Genomic DNA, 17324 nt, shown 5'->3' on the forward strand with positions numbered 1-17324 from the left:
TACGTCATTGGTCTCGATATAAAATAATACATAAGTTGGCATATAAAGCTATACGTGTATTAATTGTTATAAATTTGAAATGTGTACAAAAGATTAAATAGACAATCTATATAGTGCCTAGTTTAAACCATGATTATTTTATCTAATACATCTATCGAACTTGCCCTTAGTGCTTGCACTTTTATTTTGTCCAAGTTTCTTAAAAAACTAAAATAAATAGGTGATTGGATGTTTGGCCAAACGTACATGATAGCGCTGAAAAAGGATTGTTCTCCGGGCGTACACATACACATGATATTTCATAAGTTAGTGTCACAATTTGAAGATGCATACGCCTCTGACATGTCCTTACCGTGTTGAATATAAGAGTTAAGTGAAAAAATTAAAATAGAAAAGAAAATTTACATTATAAAGTTCTACATGGATGATGATTGAACAACTGTATATACAATTAAGTATCATGCGCTATACCTTCTTTTTTTAATTACATTTTGACGGAGAAAAATAAAACGAGCGTACGCGCTAACTAATGTTAAGGTTTGAACCATCCATTTTAGGGTAGGGCATATATTGGGTAAAATTGATAGTCCGAACCGAAAAAAGTTAGGAATTTTTGCCTTCCTATACTGCATATGAAACTTATTTACCCTCCCTGATCAAGTTTTTGTTGGATCCGTGGTTATCCTGTATTTGTAAATAATAATTCTGGAAAAAATTAAACGTTATCTTATAAACGTAAATTTAAATGATACAGAAATTAATTCGAGCCCACTGAATTCATAGTGTTTCCTTAAGGAATTTAATCCCCTCCTAGTACCCAAGGTTATAGATTATTTTCTCCCAGGATAGAACGAATTACACACTGGTGTAGCGGTACTTCAAACCCCAGTGTTTCAGCGAACACAAAGTTCGACAGCAAATCACACTTATGAATGCTTTGTTTGTAGTTAAAAACAATGCAGAATAAGGAGGACAACTCAGAAGTCGAATGAAAATTCTGAGAGGAATGAATGCAAAGTATAGCCAATGTTGAATTCTTACCGAAGAGAATATCAGATTGCAATTTGTTTTTTCAGTGTATACACAATGTATACAAAGTGTATATCCAGTATATACAGAGTGTATATCCAGTGTATACAGAGTGTATATCTAGTGTATACAGAGTGTATATTAAGTGTATACAGAGTGCTTCGAGTGTTTTTTCCGATGTGTTCTTCTTTCTCTCCAACTTATGCTCTATTTATAGCAGTTATTTGAGAGAAATCTGCCCCCTCCATGGTGCAACAAGCACTAGGCTATCATGGAGGAAGCACTTACATGATGGAATGTACACTTGCTTGGTGAGGGGAGCACTTGCACCATTGTGGGAGGTGCACTAGGCTGCTTATGGCTTAGTGTTGCAACACAATACACGGATTGGAAAACATCTGTTACAAACACGGATTATATCACGTTAATATTCACTATTAACAAATAAATTTGGTCCAAAAAATTAATCAATCGATCGATCATTTGACCAAATCCGAATCCAAATCCAAATCCAAATCCCATTTCTCATTCACTCTAATTTTAAGACTATTTCATCTTAAACAAAAACTCAACAATCCCCCACATGAATGGGGAATGGCTATATCACGGAAGTATGCATGAAAAACTTGTGTGATTTGCAAGCAAGAATTAATTACATCTGGATAAGTAGGTTTCCCTTTGAACTTTCCGTAGTGAACTTATGTCGGATATACTTGGTCAATCGGTAGATTTGATATCTTTGAACCGTCGAACTTTAGTGTATACCTAGACAACCATAAGTCACACAATCAATCCCTTAACCGTCTTTGGTTCTCATTGTTGTGTTCGTTTCAGCCATGAACACTGCCTGGTTTCATAAGTGCGTAGAGAATTGGCCTTGCAAAATTCTCCTTGAAGCGGCTAACACTTCACACTTACATAGGTGATTCCTAAACATGTCATCCCGTAGATACACTATTTGATATACCCTGTATCAAATTTAGAAATCATTAAAAAGCCTTAATGCTTTATCCTTGGTACTGAACATTGTCTCATCACGAGAATGGACTAAAAAAATTTTGTTGACAATGTTGAACCGTCATTAATGACTTTGTTTGATCTCCTTGAACCTAGATCTTGGGATCTCCAGTCTTCTAGGTAGAGTTACCGCCACAATGACTTGTTCTCGGCCATAGTCTCATTCCCCTCGATGATTTCTCAACTACCTCTCTAGTTAGGCCTTTTGTAAGTGGATCCGACACATTATCACTTGACCTTACATAGTCAATCGTGATAATTCCTCTAGAGAGAAGTTGCCTAACGGTTTTATGTCTTCGTCGTATATGACGAGATTTACCGTTATACATAACGCTCCCAGCCCTTCCAATTGCTGCTTGGCTATCACAATGTATGCATATTGGTGCCAACAGTTTAGACCAAAATGGAATGCCTTCCAAGAAATTCCGGAGCCATTCAGCTTCTTCACCGGCTTTATCTAAGGCTATGAACTCACCCTCCATTGTAGAGCGGGCAATACATGTTTGTTTGGACGATTTCCAAGATACCGCTCCTCCACCAATAGTGAATACATATCCACTTGTGGACTTCGAATCAGTTGAACCGGTGATCCAATTTGCATCACAATATCCTTCAATCACCGCAGGATATTTACTGTAGTGCAAATCAAAGTTTTGGGTATGTTCTAAGTATCCCAAAACTCGTTTCATTGCCATCCAATGAGATTGACCTGGATTGCTCGTGTATCGACTTAGTTTACTTGTAGCACAAGTTATATCTGGTCGTGTACAATTCATGATGTACATTAAGCATCCCAACACACGAGCATAATCCAATTGTGATATGCTTTGGCCTTTATTCTTTGCTAGTGTAAGATTTACGTCAATTGGAGTCTTTACAACTTTAAAGCCCAAGTGCTTGAATTTTTCAAGTACTGTCTTAATATAATGAGATTGTGACAATGCCAGACCTTGAGGAGTCTTTTGGATCTTAATCCCCAGAATTAAATCCGCAATTCCCAAGTCCTTCATATCAAACTTGCTAGTTAGCATACGCTTAGTAGCATTTATGTTGGCAATGTTATTACTCATTATCAGCATATCATCCACATATAGGCAAACAATGACTATGTGATTTGGAACATTTTTAATGTACACACATTTATCACATTCATTTATCTTAAAACCATTTGACAATATTGTTTGGTCAAATTTTGCATGCCATTGTTTGGGTGCTTGTTTTAGTCCGTAAAGGGACTTAACAAGTCTACATACCTTATTTTCTTTACCTGGAACCACAAACCCTTCAGGTTGTTCCATGTAAATTTCTTCCTCCAACTCTTCATTTAAGAAGGTCATTTTAGCATCCATTTGATGAATTTCAAGACCATACACTGCAGCTAATGCTATTAACATCCGTATGGACGTAATCCTTGTAACTGGGGAGTATGTATCAAAGTAGTCAAGACCTTCTCGTTGTCTATACCCTTTGACAACAAGTCTTGCCTTAAATTTATCAATAGTGCCATCATCTTTCATTTTTCTCTTGAAAATCCATTTAGAACCCAAAGGTTTATTTCCAGGAGGAAGATAAACCAATTCCCATGTATGGTTGTTCAATATGGATTCTATTTCACTATTGACTGCCTCTTTCCAGAACAATGATTCCGAAGAAGACATAGCTTCTTTAAATGTTCGAGGCTTATTTTCCAATAAGAAAGTCACAAAATCTGGTCCAAACGAAGTAGACGTTCTTTGACGTTTACTACGTCTTGGATCCCCCTGATTAAATGTACTTTCTTTTGTTTCTTCCCGAGGTCGTTTAGATCTTTCACCAATCGACTCGCATTCCTTTTTATACGGATATATATTTTCAAAGAACTCAGCATTATCTGATTCTATAACCGTATTATTATGAATGTCGGGATTTTCTGATTTATGAACCAGAAATCGATATGCTTTACTATTAGTCGCATATCCTATGAAAACACAATTAACTATTTTTGGTCCTATTTTTACCCTTTTGGGTTTAGGAACTTGCACTTTTGCTAAACACCCCCACACTTTAAAATAATTTAAGTTGGGCTTCCTTCCTTTCCATTTTTCATATGGAATGGATTGTGTTTTGCTATGGGGTACTCGATTTAGTATTCGGTTAGCCGTAAGAACGACTTCCCCCCACAAGTTCTGTGGCAAACCAGAACTTATCAACAATGCGTTAATCATCTCCTTTAATGAACGATTCTTTCTTTCTGCAATCCCATTGGATTGGGGCGTGTAAGGGGCTGTTGTTTGATGAATAATTCCATATTCTAAACATATTTGTTCAAAAGGAGATTCATATTCACCACCCCTATCACTTCTTATCATTTTGATTTTCTTGTTAAGTTGTGTTTCAACTTCATTTTTGTATTGGTTTAATGCGTCTATTGCTTCATCTTTACTATTAAGTAAGTAAACATAGCAATATCGAGTACTATCGTCAATAAAAGTTATGAAATACTTCTTTCCACCGCGAGATGGTATTGACTTCATGTCACAAATATCTGTGTGAATTAAGTCTAAAGGATTTGAATTCCTTTCAACCGACTTATAAGGAAGTTTAACATACTTAGATTCCACACATATTTTACATTTTGATTTTTCGCATTCAAACTTAGGCAATACTTCCAAGTTTATCATTTTTCGCAAGGTTTTATAATTGACATGACTCAAACGTACATGCCATAAATCATTTGACTCAAGTAAGTAAGAAGAAGCTGAAGTTTTATTATTATTTCAATAATTATTACATTCAGCTTGAAAAGGCCCTCAGCAAGGTAACCTTTTCCTACAAACATTTCATTCTTACTAATCACTACCTTGTCAGATACAAAAACGCACTTGAAACCGTGCTTTACAAGAAGTCCAGTAGAGACTAAGTTCTTCCTAATTTCGGGAACATGAAGGACGTTGTTCAAAGTCATGACCTTGCCAGAAGTCATCTTGAGAAATATCTTACCGTATCCTTCAATTTTTGTTGTAGCAGCATTTCCCATAGAGAGCGTCTCTTCGGGTCCAGCAGAAGCATATGTAGAAAATGCTTTTCTCACAGTACAAACATGGCGGGTGACTCCAGAATCAATCCACCATTCCTTAGGATTGCCCACCAAGTTGCATTCAGAAAGCATGACACACAAGTCATCAACATCATCATGTTTTTCTACCATATTTGCTTGATCCCTTTTCTTGTCTTTCTTCCGATCACGATACTCCGTAGATTTGTGTCCAGTTTTCCCACAGTTGTAGCAGTTTCCACTGAACCGCTTCTTGCTTGGGTTGTATTTCGAACTTGAAGCCTTCTTTCTCCTTTTGTTATCTTCAACAATATTTGCTCCCATTATTGTTGAATTTTCACGGCCTCTTCTCTCAGCAGCTTTATTGTCCTCTTCGATTCTCAATCGAACAATGAGATCTTCAAGGGACATCTCCTTTCGTTTGTGTTTCAAATAATTTTTGAAGTCCTTCCACAATGGAGGCAACTTCTCAATTATTGCTGCTACTTGGAATGCTTCATTGATGACAAGACCTTCAATGAAAATTCCGTTAGTAAAATTACTAAAAATTTTACTTTCAATATCAGTATTTATTTGAAACATACCTTCAGCAAGTAGATCATGAATATTCACTTGCAATTCCTGGACTTGGGTAATAACAGATTTGCTATCTACCATTTTGTAGTCTAAAAATTTTGCGGCGACGAATTTCTTCATCCCGGCATCTTCAGTTTTGTACTTCTTTTCAAGCGCAGTCCACAGTTCTTTAGACGTCTCCACGCCACTGTATACATTATACAGATTATCCTCCAGTCCGCTAAGAATATAATTCCTGCACAAGAAGTTAGAATGCTTCCACGCCTCAATCACGAGAAAGCTATCATTCTCTGGAGTTTCATCTGGAAGATCAGGAACATCTTCCTTGATGAACTTTTGTAGACATAACGCAGTCAAGTAGAAGAACATCTTTTCCTGCTAGCGCTTGAAATCCATCCCGAAAAAGTTTCTGGGTTTCTCTGCCGGTGCCAACGCCAGAGTTCGACTTGTCGATGCGTTGGCAGTCATCATCGGAACAGCTTGATTTCCGTCATTTGCCATTTTTATGAAGAGAATATGACACAAACAAACGTTTAATAAACGTTTAAAACTGGAGTGAAAAATTACGTAGATTTTAATCTCCAACAAAACGCCACGAAGGCTTTACTCTCCAAATGGGAGTACACAAAACCACAAAGGTTTTAAGTTTCCAGAATAATAAGAATAACACAAATACAGAAATTAAAATTCTTTAAATTCCTTAAGCTTGTTGGATCCATGGTTATCCTGTATTTGTAAATAATAATTCTGGAAAAAATAAAACATTATCTTATAAACGTAAATTTAAATGATATAGAAATTAATTCGAGCCCACTGAATTCACAGTGTTTCCTTAAGGAATTTAATCCCCTCCTAGTACCCAAGATTATAGATTATTTCCTCCCAGGATAGAACGAATTACACACTGGTGTAGCGGTACTTCAAACCCCAATGTTTCAGCGAACACAAAGTTCGGCAGCAAATCACACTTATGGATGCTTTGTTTGTAGTTAAAAACAATGCAGAATAAGGAGGACAACTCAGAAGTCGAATGGAAATTCTGAGAGGAAGGAACGCAAAGTATAGCCAATGTTGAATTCTTATTGAAGAGAATATCAGATTGCAATTCGTTTTTCCAGTGTATACGCAGTGTATACAGAGTGTATATCCAGTATATACAGAGTGTATATCCAGTGTATACAGAGTGTATATTAAGTGTATACAGAGTGTTTCGAGTGTTTTTCCGATGTGTTCTTCTTTCTCTCCAACTTATGCTCTATTTATAGCAGTTATTTGAGAGAAATTCACCCGCTCCATGGTGCAACAAGCACTAGGATATCATGGAGGAAGCACTTACATGGTGGAATGTACACTTGCTTGGTGGGAGGAGCACTTGCACCATTGTGGGAGGTACACTAGGCTGCTTATTGCTTAGTGTTGCAACACAATACACGGATTGGAAAACATCCGTTACAAACACGGATTATATCACGTTAATATTCACTATTAACAAATAAATTTGGTCCAAAAAATTAATCAATCGATCGATCATTTGACCAAATCCAAATCCAAATCCAAATCCAAATCTCATTTCCCATTCACTCTAATTTTAAGACTATTTCATCTTAAACAAAAACTCAACACGATTTGTCCCCTAAATACCCAAAATGTAATTAAATAGAAATAAATATGGGGTGAAATTAAAAAATAGCCAGATTTACAACTTTTAATTGAAAAATACTCAAAAGTTTCAAAAGTAATCGCAATCTCTCTCTCTCTCTCTCTCTCTCTCTCTCTCTCTCTCTCTCTCTCCTTCAGTGTTCTTTCCCCAATTTTTCTTCCTTCGTTTTTCTCTGTGTTTTATCCTCTCTTTTTATCAATGATTTTCACTTGTTTTAATATAGAGTTTTAACTTAGCTATTTCCTTTCATATTGCACAATTAGTATTTGAATTGAAATTCTCAATCAATAAATTATGAATGTGTTTGATTATCCACCATTGACAACCATTAAAGAGTTTCAAAACATTGAATTCGAATTTGAGTTTTTAAAAAATATTGTTTGTTTGGATTGGGTGTTGTTGCAAATAATTGAGAATATTCTTTGAATTTTATATCTCAATTTTGAGGGTGTTTGGTGAAGATTAGACTTAATTTTGGCTGAATTTCAGATTGAAACTCGAAAAAGAAGAAAAATACATGACATATAATATACTTACAAAATTATATTAAAGTTGTATGTAAATTGTATTTAAGTTGTATTTTGTTGTAATTATATATATTTTTATTTGAATAATGTATGAAAGTTGAAATACAGTTATATAATGTATGAATCATTGTATGAAATTTGTATAAGTTATCAATACTATATTTTTACATAAAGTTGTTGATATGTATCAAAATTATTTTAAGAGAGGAAGTTTTGACTGGAATTTCAGAGGGAAGAAGAACAAACCACTTACAAAATAAATACAAAAATACATACAAAAGACAAATTATATAAAATTTTTATAAAAATTGTGTTCAAGTTGTATGATATTGTAGTTATTTTTAGCTGGGTAAAAATAATGTACGAAAGTTGTAGATAAGTTGTATACTATATAATTAGTATAAAATTTATTTTTACTATGTATGATGTTGTAGATATTTACATTTGCATTAAATTTGTACGAAATTTATTTCTAATTTGTATGTTGATGTACCATACATTGTTCTTTTCTCAATTGATTTATAAAGGAAAGAAAAGTAAAGAGTGAATTCGAAATCGACTAATGTGCACTGACTCATGTTTGTTTGAACGAAAAAACTTGAATATTAATGTGAACTGAATGATTTGGGTGGAGAAATTTTGAGTTTCACATTAAAATCACCATCATCGCACTTTAGAGAAATTGGGTTTTATGTGAGATTTGAATTTTGTATGAGAAATTAACTGGGTAGCATAGATTCTTTTTGGAAATAGTAATATAAAGTTGAATCCGAAGTTTGGAGGTGGTTGAATTTAATTTAAAATCTGCTAAAACTTCCAACCTCCTCTTTTATTCAACTGTGATTGGTGCTGTAGGTTGACAATATTGTTAAGAAATTGTTCAATAAAAGCAGAGTAGAGCAATCATAGAGATGAAAACAGGGATAAATTTTGCCGGCAATTGCGTTCAAAGCTATTGTCATACGTATCTTTTTCCTTTTTGTAACTGAAATTCCCTTTGTTATGGCTTAAAATAAGTAATACACAACTGGACGGAGTCTTATTAAAAGAGAAATGGAGAGAATAGGAAAAGATGTAGCTGAATCCCCTAATTTAAGGCACTAATAATTGATTGTATATAATTTATAAGTAATTAGGGTGGGTAATATATAAAATTAGGATAATTTTGGTAAATAAGTTTAAAATATTGTATAGGAAAGAAAAAATCTCTTAATGGATATTGGGTTCAGTATCGGGTTATTGGGTAAATAGTCCATTAGCATTTTAATATTATTTGATTATTCAGTTATCGTTTTGGGTCTCGGTTTGTGCATTTTATTAACGATCTAACCGATAACCTAATAAATTTTATCAAAATTATAATCTTACCCACTAAGTAATAAAGCCGTCGTACGACTTCATTCTCTCATTCTCTCAATAGTCACTCTTCATCTTTAGACCGCACTCCTTAGAGTAAGTTTTAAAATTTCTCATCTCCATTATTCAGTTAAGATTTTTAATTTTAGACTTTACGGGATTATTTATTCAGATTTTTAATTTTCTATTTGTTTCTTTTGTTGCATAAGTTATGAGCATTTACAAGACTAAATTTTTACTATTTTTCTGTAAATATATCCCCCTTGTATTGAGATAGTTAGTAAGATAGGATTGTTGAATGTCTTATTAGTTACTCCTACTAAATTTTGACTTTGAGAATTGAGATTATTTCTTGGGATTTTCACATGCAAAGAAAATTTTATTTTCTAAAATTGAAATTTAATCCCTCTTTTCTTAAGAATAAAAATTCACTTTAATAGTATGATCACAATTTCTATAATAAAAATATGGTGTTTTTGGATGTTTTTGATTCTTATCGGGTAAACCGATATTCAGATCGATAAGGATATATAACCGGCTAACTGATATCTTATCGGTTCGATTATTGGTTTAATATATTTATAAACCGATAACCAATATGCTAAATCGATAATATTTACAATCCAACCGAACCGACTGATACCTAAGAATTCATCAATTGAGTTAGCTCTCACTGTTTGTATGTGCTTTATTGGAGTGAAATTGAATACATCTTTCATATGAACATTATATAGATTGAATTTTTCTTAATCAGAAGAATATTGTTTGTTTTGAAAAGTCAAAGCTTAATGTAGCTAATTATCGATCACTTAAACAAAAAATCAATAGACATGTGAAATAGAACAGCCATATGTCTTTCTCCTATCAACGAATTCAAGATTATTATTTTTTTTAAAATTTTCCCGTGAATATAAGTTTAACAAGTAGCAGTAGAGAATAGAATCTGAAACCATTCCCCCTCTTTTCTCCCTATAGTTTCTCAAACATAACGTACTTAGAGAATTATCACTTTTTTCCGATAATTTTGTTTTTTTTGAAATTAGTGTTTGGCCATAAAATTTCAAATTTTCACTTGAAAATGAATTTTGGAAATTTTCGAAAATTTGAAAAACTCCAAAAAGTTATTTTTCAAAATTTTCACTCAGATTACTCACAAAACTTCAAAAACAATCCAAAATTATGTTTATGTCCAAATACAATTCTAATTTTTAAATACCATTTTCACCTTTTTCCAGAATTTTACAATTCTAATGTCCAAACGCCCACTTAATAAAATAAAAGAGTTTCAAATGAACATGGATAACTTTGTTTTATCTAATATCCCTGCACTGACAAAAGAAATTAAAAATTTACAAGCTCAATCTCCAATACTTAAAGAGAGGAATAGATAAAGCAGGTGAGAGATGGAGGTAATCATGAGTGTCTCATATTTCAACATCTAATTATATTTTAACCTGAAATTATAATGTATTTAATTAAGAAATTATTTACTAATACATGGAAAGCGTTGAAAAAGTCAAAGTGAATTTTCGCAAACAAAATCCAAAGCCATGTGCTTTCAGGTTTTATTGGCGTGAAGGAATAAAAACGAATTTTGACAGAATCTTTCTTAATCGATTAAGTACGTCATTCACTAATGGTCTATATATCCTACATGACTGTCCATGTAACTTTTGTGCATTCGAGACTATCCTTCTGCCACGTCATAATTTTTATCAATTTCCAATGTCTGTATTTTTTATGATTGTAACTTATTATTCTTCTAGTACTTCTAAATATAGGAATTACTTTCGCATATATTTTTGATTTGTAATTTATCCCCTTTCTGCTTTGAATACAGGAATTGCATAATTAATTGGAAAGCAAAAATGTTTTCATGCTTTGAAGTGGTAGTGTTTTGAGTAGCTTAATATTTGCTCCTTGCATAGAGCCGACGATCTTCTCACTAGTAAAATTTTACTGGATTGTATTATTGTAATATTTGCTCCTTATATTGGAAATATATATAAAAACGATTGAAACTTTTTTTTTTTCATTCTCAATATACACTTTGTAGCTCGACTATTTGAATTTATATTAAAATTTTCATTTTAATGGTAAAGCGCTATTTATAAATGATAAATTTATACTCAAATCTCATATTAAAAAATTCTGATTAAAAATTAAATAATACTAGTACCAACCACAATGGTGGTGAGTTGGAAGACACTTAGGAAATTTACTTAATATGTATAGCTAAACTAAACATTTTTTTTTTTTCAAGATGGTAAAAAGGAGATTCTTACACGAATAGCCGGCTATATTCATTGTTTACTTCTTATAATCATATACGTAAATTATACATTAGTTATACACAACAATATGCTCTAAAAAGATTTTTTTTCTTCTAATGTCTCAGAAATTTAATCTAACTTATATTTTTGGTGAAGAGAATAAAATCAACGATAAAAGATCCAAGACAACAAGTAATTTCCCTTCCTTCTAAAGCCAACCACGTATAATAACCGCAACTGATGCCCCCCTCCACCCCCCGGCTCTCTCTCTCTCTCTCTCTCTCAAGTCTGAACAAGAAGAAAGAAAATTTAGTAAAAGCTCTGCTCTTGTAACATTGTCAGATTAGGGTTTTTTTAATACACTTCTGCATATACATACATATTGACATACGTATAAACATTTTCTGAGAACTTGATAACATGATTCTGATGATAAATTCTTTTCATATAAGCTGAAACACCAGACCAGACCAGACCAGACCCTGTGGTACGGAACCTTCACTTCTTTTTTGAACTTTAATTTATTCATAATTTTATTCCCTTTAAGTTTTAGTAATTATTTATGGAAACTTTTTTGGTGACAATGAAAGGTCTTGAATTAGGTAGCTTAGTGGGTTTATTGATTTGACTTTTCTGAGTTAGAGTTGTACAAGGAAGAAATTGTTCTTTCTTTTTTCCCTTTTGAGTTGATGGGTATTTCTCACTTACTCTTTTTTTTTATGGATCTAGTGATAATGGGTAGTTCTTGAATTTTTGTACAGGAGCTTTAAACTTTTGGAAAGATCAGAGCTTTTGATGATATTGGTCTGGTTCTCTTGGAGATTTTGAGCTCATTTTGGTAAATAATTGATCATTTCTTCTTGGTTTATGATTCAGTAGTTGGATGGTAAAGTTGGGATTTTTCTCTAGCAAAGTTGTGGAGTTTTTAGAGTTATGTTATGGATTTTAATTAGATTGTGTAAAAATTACTAGTAGTACTATTAGTTTCTGGAGGACCAAAATATTTGTGGGTACTTCTGAGAATCTCTGAAAATGGAAGAACAAATAGTTCATGGTGATGGGTTATTGGTGAATTTAGCAAATGAAGTGAAATTAGAAGAAGATGAGGAAGATTTTTGTAGCTGCTGTGAAGATGAGGAGGACTTGGAGGAAACAGCTTTGAAGGAAGAAGAGGATGAAGTAACAAAGGAGGAGAAGGAATTATTAGTAAGGGAAAGTTGTGAGGTAGATCTTGATGAACATTCAATTAAATTGTTCTTTAAAGGGATTTCTATAGCTGGTCCTGGAGATTCTGGTTGCAGGATATCAGGAATTGGAGTGGTTATGGAGAGGGCAGAAAGTGTTCCTCCTATTCAAATCCAGAAAAAGCTTGATTTTTATGTGGAAGAATTTGTGGCAGATTATTTGGCTTTGATGGATGGATTGTTGGAAGCTGTGAAGAACAAGATTAGAAAAGTTTATGCCTTTACTGACTCTGAGATATTATATCAGCAGGTGAGAAGTCTGTTTTTTGCAAGATACGTGCATCTCAATGTTCTCTTTTTTGGCTCTTGCTTCATTCAATTTGCAATTGGATATGTGCAAACTTTAGATAGATAGTACATATTATGCTTAATATGAAGCTAAGAAGAATCAGGTCTTTCTTTATGGAATTTTATCAGCTGGAAATGAACTGTAAAATTCAAGGTTTCTAGATTCTTTTAACAAAAAAAATTTAGATGCCGAGTCTATTTTCTTTTATTTTGTTTGATATGTCAATTGATTTTACCGATAATACACTGAGACGTTGTTCTTTTACAAAGTAGATGTTGAGTCTGATCTTGATGCTCAATTTTTATACGGCTACAGGGTATTTTGGTTTTATTGCAATATTTTCCTACATGAAGAACAGGTTATCTAACTATCCTTTTTCTACAAAATCTCAATTGATATTACTTCTTTCTGGACGTGAAATGTATTAAGTGTGACATTGATTTCAGTTGCTGTAAATTTGCTTCGGGCTATTAATAGTTAATTTTTTTCTCTGGGGTATTAGCATTTGTTTTAATTTACGTTGTTTTAATAGTAAATAATTTGGTCAGATTATGCATGAAGAGAGCCTTGATAATCCGCTTCTCATGGCATTGCGACAAAGGATTCTGGATCATGCTGATGATCTGGAGGCTTTTGTTCTGAAGCTTGTCCCAAGTACTGGTCTGGCAAAGGCGTTGGACTTGGCGAAAGTAGCAATAGGGATTGTCTCTTCCCATCTTGAAGGAGATGAATCAACTGAGAATTGTCCAATATGCTGCGAGGATAGACTGTTACTGATGATGAGCACATTAAAATGTACCCACAAATTCTGTTCTCACTGCATGAGAACTTATGTTGAGGGTAAAGTTCAATCTGGTCAAGTCCCCATTAGGTGCCCTCAGCTAAAATGCAAGTACTTAATCTCTGCTACTGAATGTATATCTTTTCTCCCGCTTAACTCCTATGAATCTTTGGTGAGAGCTCTTGAAGAAGCAAATGCTCTTAACTCGGACAAACTTTACTGTCCCTATCCAAATTGTTCTGTTCTTTTGGATCCTCATGAATGTTTGTCAACTCGGGCTAGTTCATCAAGCCAGTCAGAGGATAGTTGTGTGGAATGCCCAGTTTGTCAGAGGTTCATGTGTGTGGATTGTCGGGTTCCATGGCATTCTTCAATGACATGTGAAGTCTACCAAAATCTCCCTTTGGAGGAGAGGGAAGCTGGCGACATAACTTTGCATCGCCTGGCACAGAATAAAAGATGGAGGCGCTGTTCACAGTGCCGGAGGATGATTGAGCTCGCACATGGATGCTATCATATGACATGCTGGTGAGTATATTTGGTTCCTTCATACTTTTTGATGTTTCAGAGTCCTATAAAGGGCTTTTGAATCTATGAAGATAATGCACTGATATTCTGATTTTGGAAACTAAATTTTGTTTGTCGTTATCATATACTGGGTAGATTGTTATATGATTAGATTTTCTTGAAAAACTGATGTTGACATTTCGGAACACAAGCTCTAAGTGGCAGGTACTCGTAAAAGCTTAATCTTGCATTTTATATGCATCTCCTCCAAATGCCTGCAAAATGTAAAGCATATGATAATCAAAGTTGCTTGTGGGAGATGATGTAATAGGGTGTCTATCTTGTTTTGGTGCAAATTGATTACTGCTTTATCACCCCTTACCCAATCTACAATGAGCTGATATCTCCTTGCCCCTTGATGTTAATCTTTCTACACATTGTCCACTATTAAAGCTTATTCTTCATTAGCATAGAAATATTTGAATCTTTAGTTGACTTATTGGAAAAGAAAATGTTATACACACATATATACATGTATAAATACATGTATATTAGTAGGTCTATCATCCTTCTGCAACTTTATTTTACCCTCAAAGGCTTGCATGGACAATTTTGCCTAGCATGACTAACCGACCAGATCACCCTTTTCTTTGAGCTTTGAAGTTTCCAATATAGCAAATAAAAACATCATATAAATGAGTACTAGGTTGTTCAGAGGTCATTCTTTCCATTTTATCCGATAGGGGTAGGGGGTGGGAGGGGGGAGACACGACCCAAAGTAGTGACTGATTTGAAATAGCTGAAGGCATAGACTACAACACTGGGTGAGAAGCTTGGGGATTAAGGTAAAAGATTTCCCTCTCAGTGCATTGTAGTTCAAATATGATTTTAAGAAAAAGTATCTACTAGTTTGACGCAAAACATTATTATCTGAGTGTAAACTTTTGGGCTTTCAAAGGTTTCTGAAGGCTATTTACACCAGAACATGCCGGAAGCTTCTAGTCTACAAGTGACTTTAGTAGTTTCAATATCAATGTTATCTATTATAGTTACTTTGGTATTTCACACACATTTATATAAAACTTGCATTTGTTAAGCTTATGAACAAGGATTTCACTATTGAAAGACAAGATTTTTAATGGATTGTCTGGTAGCGGAGTGCTGGCAGCGGCTGCTATTGTTAAGGAAATACTTATGGAGCAATTAACCGAACTTGACGGCAAGGTCATCTTAGGGCAAGACTACTTTCGGAATAGGAGATGGAATACTTCTACACTCATGCTATCATCAATTAATTATTAGGTCTTACTGTAACTTTTGCAACTTTTGTAGTTGAAGCTGAGGGACCAAAACCAATAACTAAGTTAGTAAAATTAGGTTGCAAGTGTTATGAAAAATTAGGTTTTAAGTAACTTGGGCACCAGCAGTTAGCTTATTAGAGCTTTTGAAAACTGGGGAGTATCGCTTGAGAGAGCAGTTCGAATCATAACTGATAAAGCTTGACCTGTTCATTCCAGTACAAGAATTAGCGCTAATTTGGCCAAATTATTGGTTGTCTCCAGCAGCACTAGATGGAAAAACACTCAAGGAAAGCTGGGTCAACCAAATAACATATTTGTTAGTTGGGGAAGTTTTCTGCCAATATACCCTGATGGTCTAGGTTGATGGTTCTCATTGGATCTATAAATACTCGGTCAAACAGAAATTCTTAAGTTTAAGAAAAATCAATTGTCCACGACTTCTATAGATCTTTCTTACATATCTGAATGCGCCAGCAAGGCTGTTTGCCTGCCTTAACCACGCAGACGCTTACTAATTTAAAATTTTATGCCATTTTGTCTTTTAAAACTCGTTGAGACGGTAATATATTCTGCTGAAATGGAAGTTGGTGGATCAATGATAAGTATTGACAACTTTTATGCCTTTATTGAAAACTGGCAGGTGCGGGCATGAATTCTGTTATTCTTGTGGTGCGGAATACAGGGACAGCCAACAGACTTGTCAATGTGCATTCTGGGATGAGGATTATACTCGAGATTTGGTAACTCAACCGACGCAGCAGTTTGAGCAATGGGCGTGGGACTCATTCGAGTCGCTGCCTATGATGATGGATGCATATTCAGATGAAGAGAGATCTCAGCTGGCTTTGATCCAGCGATTTCTTGCTGGTGGATTTAGTCTTACGGACCACCAAGCTTACCAATCCCCGCCACGTTGTACAGATTCTTATGTTGATGCCATGAAGGATCTCCATCAGCTTCCATGGCTCGAACGATTTGTGTCTGTGATAAGCGACAATTACTACGAAGAACATATCCAGTGAAGTATAGCAATTTGAAACCGTTTAGCATTTGACGAACACTTTGATATGGGAGATAAATGAGTATCTCACTCTCAAGACTCCTTGATAGTTTAAGCAAATAGGCCCTGCATAATGTCCTCTTTCATTTGTTCACGTGCTAGAAGATCCCTTTGGTCTTTTCAATTGTATGATGTATGGGAAGTTATAAGAAGCTTCCTCTTAAAAGAACACTGATAAGCAAAACAGCATAAATCGAAGGAGACATTCATACAAAAATAGAATTGCACGGGAACCGATTCTTGTATGGACTGGTGGGTCGTCTGCTTAATTAATTAATGTACTTCGTATGGTCTGTGACCTCTAATTTTTGTTTTTTGTGAGTTTATGTTCTGTTTGTAAAGAACTTTTATAGTTAAGTTGACCTACAACATGTTACTCTCCGTATCAAGTTTGATGTGGTAATCCTAAAATTAAAATATTAACCTTCTAGAACCAATAAACTACACTGATTAAATTTTTATTATGCTACGGTGTACATTACTTGATCTCGAGCTTGATTTAGTAGTCTAATCGGATTAAATGAGATTTCTGTTCGGCTTTTTGGACTGATCATGTGATTATCACATTATACTAACAATGTTTTGACTGTTAGCCAGTCGCCTGTCAAGAAACTCTCACGTTTTTGGTGTTGTAACGGCCGGCAGAATTTAAGTTCCGTTCGGCGGCATA

General features: G+C 34.3%; 1 protein-coding gene across 1 annotated transcript; it reads left to right on the top strand.

Moving 5' to 3' along the window:
• The first annotated feature begins 11681 nt into the window (after positions 1-11681).
• Positions 11682-16956, top strand: LOC107789029 (E3 ubiquitin-protein ligase RSL1). The gene is made up of 4 exons (XM_016610799.2): positions 11682-11959; positions 12234-12966; positions 13554-14314; positions 16235-16956. Exons 2-4 carry the CDS (start codon positions 12505-12507, stop codon positions 16614-16616), a joined length of 1605 nt encoding a protein of 534 aa, XP_016466285.1. The 5' UTR covers positions 11682-11959; positions 12234-12504; the 3' UTR covers positions 16617-16956.
• The last annotated feature ends 368 nt before the right edge of the window (positions 16957-17324 follow it).

Source organism: Nicotiana tabacum, chromosome 3 (genome assembly GCF_000715075.1).
Source record: "Nicotiana tabacum cultivar K326 chromosome 3, ASM71507v2, whole genome shotgun sequence".
In the NCBI taxonomy this organism is placed as follows: Eukaryota; Viridiplantae; Streptophyta; class Magnoliopsida; order Solanales; family Solanaceae; genus Nicotiana; species Nicotiana tabacum.